The 7,840-nt window shown below is 42.5% G+C and overlaps 2 protein-coding genes across 2 annotated transcripts; one reads left to right on the top strand and one right to left on the bottom strand.

The window, feature by feature from the left end:
* Nucleotides 1-167: 167 nt before the first annotated feature.
* LOC122763759 (high-affinity choline transporter 1-like) lies at nt 168-3,058 on the bottom strand. Its single transcript, XM_044018352.1, has 3 exons — nt 2,768-3,058; nt 1,045-1,158; nt 168-376 (listed from the first exon to the last, which is right to left on the bottom strand). Exons 1-3 carry the CDS (start codon nt 2,949-2,951, stop codon nt 168-170), a joined length of 507 nt encoding a protein of 168 aa, XP_043874287.1. The 5' UTR covers nt 2,952-3,058.
* A 2,318-nt stretch (nt 3,059-5,376) lies between these two features.
* On the top strand, nt 5,377-7,278 carry LOC122763758. Its single transcript, XM_044018351.1, has 2 exons — nt 5,377-5,675; nt 6,410-7,278. Exons 1-2 carry the CDS (start codon nt 5,507-5,509, stop codon nt 7,165-7,167), a joined length of 927 nt encoding a protein of 308 aa, XP_043874286.1. The 5' UTR covers nt 5,377-5,506; the 3' UTR covers nt 7,168-7,278.
* The last annotated feature ends 562 nt before the right edge of the window (nt 7,279-7,840 follow it).

Here is a 7,840-nt window from a genome sequence, read left to right as displayed (position 1 = left end):
ATAAATCTATGTAACAATGTGTTCACCACTCACTCTCCCACACCAAAGTCCACAGAGAAAACCAGTCTGGAAAAGTCTGTCTCACAGTGAGATACAGTTGTTCGCCCCCTAGTGGACAGTATCCTCCAGTAACGGTATCTGTTGTGACTCATGGTTCACTCAACACCTCAGCAAAGAGCTGCTATCACACACACACACACACACACACACACAGTCTTACCTAATCCTATCAGAGTTCCTGTCACCCACATAATCTCTGAGATTAGACTGGCCAGTGACAGAGCAGCTGTTGGTATTTTTCCATATTTAGTCTGGAACGGATCCATCATTGTCACGTATTTGTTTTTCCTCATGGGCTCAGCGAAGAAAAGACCTCCTGAAAACAACACATGACGTCATGGAAACATTCGTCTAATTTAAAGGTTTAATCCTGAAATCAAAATCTTTGGCTTTAGGTTTAACCCTGAATTGAAATAATATCTGGTTTTAGGTTTAATCCCAAAATCCAAAAATAATCCCTGGTTTTAGGTTTAATCCTGAATTTAAAAATCCATATCCTTAGATATAATCCCAAAATCAAAAAATAATCCCTGGTTTTAGGTTTAATCCTGAATATAAAATCCATGTTTTTAGGTTTAATCCCAACGTTAAATAATCTCTGTTTTTAGGTTTAAACCTGAAATCAAAATAATCCCTGGTTTTAGGTTTAATCCTGAATTAAAATAATCTCTGGTTTTAGGTTTAATCCCAAAATCAAAATAATCCCTGGTTTTAGGTTTAATCCTGAATATAAAAATCCATGTTTTTAGGTTTAATCCCAACATTAAAATAATCTCTGGTTTTGGGTTTAATCCTGAATTTAAAAATCCATATCTAATCCATATTTAATCCTAAAATTAATAATTTACATTCCTGTTCCAGATTAACACTCAGATTATTACCACATTTACTAACAACACACAATTTTGAGGATGTCAGAATAAAGTGTCTGTCTGTCTGTCTGTCTGTCTGTCTGTCATGTGACCCAGAGTTTGAAAGTCTTACCGATGATGAAACACATGGTGGCTGTGATGGGCATCACGGCCCAGATTAGACCCATGGACGGATTATACACGGCCTCTGCTGTTCCCACGATGAATCCACCACCAACCCATGTGGCTGTGACACACACACACACACACACACACACATTTATATTGAGTAATAACAGCTGTAAGGTGACGTCAGTCCGAGCGACAGCATAAACCAAACCTGATGAGAGCTTTAGCACTTGTTAGCTCACACTCACACACACACACACGCACACACACAGACACCTGAGAGCCTCAGTGCAGGAACACACGTCTTATTTTAGGGTCATGAGGACACATGACCTGACAAACACACACACACACACTTACAAAGACACACACAGAGACACACACACGCTTACAAAGACACACACAATGAGACACACACACGCCAATAACAGAGACACACACACTTACAAAGACACACACACACTTACAGAGACACACACACACACACACACTGAGATAGCACACACTACAAAGGCACACAATGAGACACACACACGCTTAACAGAGACACAATAATAATTCTTGCCAAAGACACACACACACCTTACAGAGACACACACACTGAGACACACACACTTACAAAGACACGAGACACACACTTAACAGAGACACACACACACTGAGACACACACACTTACAAGACACACACAGAGACACACATGCTAACAGAGACACACACACACACTTACAGACACACACACTAAGACACACACTTACAAAGACACACGAGAGTATTATTATTACAAGCAACAGAGACACACACACACACACTGAGACACACACACACTTTTACAGAGACACATACACACTACAGAGACACACATGCTAACAGAGACACACACATGGCCTTACAGAGACATAAGCATACAGAGACACATTATTGACATGAGACACACACTTACAGAGACACATATTATTTTGAGCAGAGACACACACACACTTATTGAGACACACACATTACCTTACAGAGACATATACATACTTGAGAGACACACACACACTGAGACACACACACACTTACAAAGACACACACAGAGACACACACTTACAGAGACACATATATATTACTTGAGACATTACACACATCTTTACTGAGACACACACACACACTTACAGTTATTAATATTGTTACATTACCACACACGCTTACAGAGACACACACACGCTTACAGAGACACACACACACACATGTAGACAGGTGGAACTGGGAATCAAACCCTGAACCTTGTAGTTTTCAAAAATTCACTGCTTCATCTAGGCTGCCATTTTTACACCACTCACTCTCATAGAGAAAGTCAGTGATTGTAGCTGCTGGTCCTCTGCTGCCTCGTGTGGTCACTTTGTGTCACTGAGGTTAATCTGAACAAAGGATTTTAAAAAGCTGAATTCCTAGAATCAGACATTTGAACCCAGTGATGAGGCAGCAGTGTGTGTGTGTGTGTGTGTGTATGTGTATGCGGTATGTGTGTGTGTGTATAAGTAAGTGCGTATGCAAGGCAAGGCAGTGCAAGGCCAAGGCATGCGTGTGTGTGTGTGTGTGATGTTAAAATCACTGATTTTCTCTCTGGACTTTGGTGTGGGAGAGTGAGTGGTTTACATACTTCAGTTTCTTGTTGTAAAAGTCTGTCATTATGTTTTTATCTGTCACCCTGTCACCCTGTCACCCTGTCACCCTGTCACCCTCTCACCTGTCATGGTGAACGTGCCGACCAGCAGGTTAATTCCTCGGTTTCCCAGCAGAATCATCTCAGTTTTGTCTCCTCGGTTTTTCTTTGCCTCTCGCTGAGATTTCACTGAAGCCCAAACACCGACGCCGAGAACCAGCAGATAAAACATCACCATGACGACGACACCGGCCACGTTCACCGCCATGACAACGCTCACAGACGGGGTCACAGACGGGGTCACAGACGGGGTCACAGACGGGGTCACAATCTTCCTCTTCTGCTGCTGCTGCTGCTGCTGCTGTGGACTCAACACTGACCACAGTCTGTCTGTGTGTGTGTCTGTGTGTGTGTGTGTGTGTGTGTGTGTGTGTGGAGGGGGGCATGTGTGTGTGTGTGTGTGTGTGTGTGTGTGTGTGTGTGTGTGTGTGTGTGTGTGTGTGAGGGGGTATGTGTGTGTGTGTGTGTAAAAAGGGTGTGTGTGTGTGTGTGTGTGTGTGTGTGTGTGTGTGTGTGTGTGTGTGTGTGTGTGTGTGAGGGGGGCATGTGTGTGTGTGTGTGTGTGGAGGGGAAGTGTGTGTGAGGGGCGTGGTGTGTATGTGTGTGGGGTGTGTGTGAGGGGACGTGTGTGTGTGGGGCATGTGTGTGTGTGTGTGGGGGGCATGTGTGTGTGTGTGTGTGTGTGTGGGCGGGGGGCGTGTGTGTGTGAGATGCATATACTGTATATATACAGTACGTGTATATATGTATATATATATGTATATATCTACGTGTATATATATATATATACATACATGTATACTGTATATATACAGTATATATACATGTATACTGTATATATACTGTATACATGTATGTGTTTATGTATATATACACATACATATATATGTGTATGTGTATATATACATATTATTCAGTCACAATGTCAAATAGGACATTGTGGGAGAGGACACATTCAGAGGACATTGTCCTTCAGTCCAACACAAACACAGAGCAGATCATTAACTGACAAAAACATAAATCAGACTGAACCATTTGTCAGAAACACGAGGGTTAGATCGTCCTCATAATACAAGACAGTGTAAACAGGGACTTTGAGCGCCACCTTGAGTCTGGAGCGTTCCATTATTGCTGCACTGTTCCTTTAAATAAAGAAGATGAACACATGAATGTTTTAGAGATAAAGTGTTTGATGCAAATGTGAAATGACGAGTTTAAGACAAACATTCAAATCAGCTCAGACGAGAGAAACCTGACCAGTCTCTGTCCTCAGACTCTGTCCTCAGTCTCTGTCCTCGGACTCTGTCCTCAGACTCTGTCCTCAGTCTCTGTCCTCAGACTCTGTCCTCACACTCTGTCCTCACACTCTGTTCTGACAGACAAGACGACTCAGCGATTATTGCAGGTAAGACAACGACGGCAACTCAGCGATTATTACAGGTACGACAACGGCGACTCAGCGATTATTACAGGTGAGTCGCGGACGACGACTCAGCGATTATTACAGGCAAGACAACGACGACTACTCGTCGATTATTACAGGTACGACGACGGCGACTCAGCGATTATTACAGGTACGCCATTTAATACTTCAGCTTATTATTAGCAGGTGTACTACCTACGCATTTACTCAGCGACATTAAGCAGGTAATGACGCTACTCAGCTTATTATTACAGGTACGCATTCTAATTTACTTACTCAGCTTATTATTATACAGGTGAGACGACAACGCTTACTCAGCTTATTATTACAGGTAAGACTCATCTAATTTACTCAGCGATTATTACAGGTAAGATAAATCCATTTATGACTCAGCTTATTATTACAGGTAAGACACTCATCAATTATTATACAGGTAAGACGACACAAATCTAATTTAATTAAATTCATTATTACAGGTAGATGACAACGACTCAGCTATTATTACAGGTAAGACAACGCATTTACTTACTCAGCTTATTATTACAGGTAAGACAACGACTTACTTTACTCAGCGTATTATTACAGGTGTAAGACAATTCATTTAATTTACTCAGCTTTATTATTACAGGTAAGATAACCATTTACTCAGCTTATTATTACAGGTAAGACAAATCTACTTACTTACTCAGCCATTATTACAGGTAAGACAACTTACTCAGCTTATTATTACAGGTAAGACAACGCATTTACTCAGCTATTATTATTATAAAAAGACAAATTTAATTTTACTTACTCAGCTATTATTACAGGTGTAAGACAACGTATTTACTCAGCTTATTATTACAGGTAAGACAAATCTAATTTACTTACTCAAATATTATTATTATTACAGGTAAGACAATCTATCTACTCAGCGATTATTACAGGTAAGACAACGACGACTCTTCCAAAATGCTAATTTTTAAATGCGTAAATATTGCTGTAATGTTACGCGTTCCGTTAATGTGGGAATTCAGAAGTCGGAGATCAGACCTGGGAATGACGTAAATGTCGACGTTAGCGATCTCATTTGACAGAAACATGATTAAAGATAAAACTTCCAAACATTTAAAAGTGACTTGTAATAAATAATAAATATAATATCATATAATAGAAACATTTATTTTGTCATTTAAAAGTTACAGGAGTAACTTTACAAACAGCGCCCCCTCAGGTTATGACATGTACACTTGTGTGTGTGTGTGGCTCAGGATGTTGCTGCTCCTTGTTTCCATAGTAACGGCGTGGTCATCACAGCTGCAGCAGCTCTCAGACAGAAATAGAACCTCACAGAATGTGTCATGGCCGACGCTCGCTCACAGACAACAACTGTGCACGCGCTTGCCAACGCCAACGCCAACGCGACCTCTGCGGCGGCTCAGGTCGCCACGGTGATTGACTGGTTGACCTTCAGTGTCGGGCTCCCCGTCATCGCCATGGCTATTTACGTCCTGAAGAATGTGTCCTCAGGTTTGTCCACAAACACAAAAACAGCTGCAAACACAACATGGTTTTTAAGGGACATTTCAGGGACATTTGTGTCCCAGGAGAAGATGAGTTAGTCCATTTATACATTAAAACAACATACTAGGAGATATGGACAATTATAATCTCAGATTATGAGACAGGTGTTGACGTGGATTTTGTGGATGAAAGGTCAAAGGTCATGGAAGCAGCACATCCATGTTTGTTTGTTGTGATTCTAAACTTTATTATTGGTTAACGAGTGAAACTCAGTTTTAGACTAAGTTAATGTTTACAAGTCAAAAAAGTACAGGAAGTAAGGGTCAGACTGACCGCTCTCCTGCTCCACACACACACACACACGCGCGCACAAGTGAGTGAGTCAGTTGTCTTTCAACTAAAGGTTGTGGGTTCAATTCCTGGCTCTGCTTGTCTGTGTGTCCTTGCGCAAACACACTTAAGCCCATGTTGCAGGGTTTGAATGGGTGAATGTGTGAAAACTGAAAAGCTCTATAGAAATACAGACCATAATACCAACTCTTCTTCTTCTGATTTTATTTGGTAGTAACAAAACAAAGAAAATGTAGTGGAGTAAAAGTACACAATTTTGTTCTTAAATACAGTAACAAATTATTTGTACTTTGTTACTTGAAATGATTTAAGAACAAAAAGAAAATATCGTACAGGTAAACTTTCCGTGCTAACTATGCTAACTCTGCTAACTTGTTTGTATTTTCTAGGAGGAAATAAAATTCCCATCCATGTCATTTTCCTCCTGGTCTCTGACATCATCAGTTTCTTGGGTCGTCCCCGCGTAGACCAGGACGTGGACCAGGACGTGGACAGCGGCACCGTCGTCTCCTCCAGCTCCACCGACTTCATCTTCTACTTTGGAGTCATCTCTAACATCACCCTGATGTCCTTCATAGCCCAGAAGCTTCACGTCTCCGTGGTCTACCCTCAGTGTCTCGGCTGCTGCGCCAGCGTCCGCCGCTCCCCCGTGGTCGCCTTGGCGGCGTGGGCGGTGCCACTGAGCGTCCTGGCTCTGGCGGTGCTGGAGTACGATTTCTGGTTTGCCGTGGCTCTGCTCGTCCCGTTCCCCTTCCTCCTCTTCTTCACCGTGGACTCCTGGCGAGCCCTGACCTGCTCCACGTCCAACCGCCCAACACCGGCACGCAGGAGGACGGTGTTGGCGATTGGTGCAATCTGGGCCAACTACACCGTCCTGTACGGTCCCTTCATCCTCAGCGTCCTGCTGCGGGCTCTGTCCTTCAAGGACGCTGTGCGTTACTTGGAGCTGGTGTCTCACCTGCTGCTCTACCTCAGTCCTCTGGTCGACCCGTTCATCTACATCTTCATGACCAAAGGCTTCAAAGAGGTTCTGCAGGCTCTGCCCTGCTGCCAAAGACCGGACCAGCAGGAGGACACGAGGACGACTGTCAACACTGTGGCTGAGACTGTGGACACTGTGGACACTGTGGCTGAGACCAGGTTTTGAAAAGGACACATCTATCAGTCCAGTTGAAACCACGTGTTGACTCTTGTCTCAGGTACTGAGACTTCATAAACGGAGAATGTTTCTGTCCCCAAGAAAAGATCTAGCAGAAGACACAGAGACAGATGGGACACAAGGAAAAACTGATTTTTAACCACCAGAATCTGTGACTTTCCCACACCAAACCACTCACTCTCCCACACCAAAGTCCATAGAGAAAATCAGTGATTTTAACTTCACACACACAGAAGTTGTTGATCCACTGCTGCCTCCATCACTGAGTTCAAATGTCTTGATGACCACAAGTGACCACACAAGGCAGCAGAGGACCAGCCGCTCCTGTGTCCCTGTGAGCTAAAATCACTGATTTACTCTAAGGACTTTGGTGTGGGAGAGTGAGTGGTTTACAAACATCTTTGTTAACTGGCTGAACTTTTTTTTTGCTCTTAATTATGACTTTAAATCCACTGAAATCCTTTTGAATGAATGACTGATTTTCATGATTTTGAATGACATTTGGACGACATACGACTATGACGACTATGACTTTTTTGTCTCATTTTAAACGACATACCAAACTATGACTTTTTTGTCTCATTTTGGACGACATACTAAACTATGACTTTTTTGTCTCATTTTGGACAATATGCTATACTATGACCTTTTTGTCACATTT

Source organism: Solea senegalensis, unplaced genomic scaffold (assembly GCF_019176455.1).
Source record: "Solea senegalensis isolate Sse05_10M unplaced genomic scaffold, IFAPA_SoseM_1 scf7180000017033, whole genome shotgun sequence".
Classification (NCBI taxonomy): Eukaryota; Metazoa; Chordata; class Actinopteri; order Pleuronectiformes; family Soleidae; genus Solea; species Solea senegalensis.
Note: the sequence above shows the minus strand (reverse complement) of the source record. Positions and strands in the feature narration are given on the sequence as shown.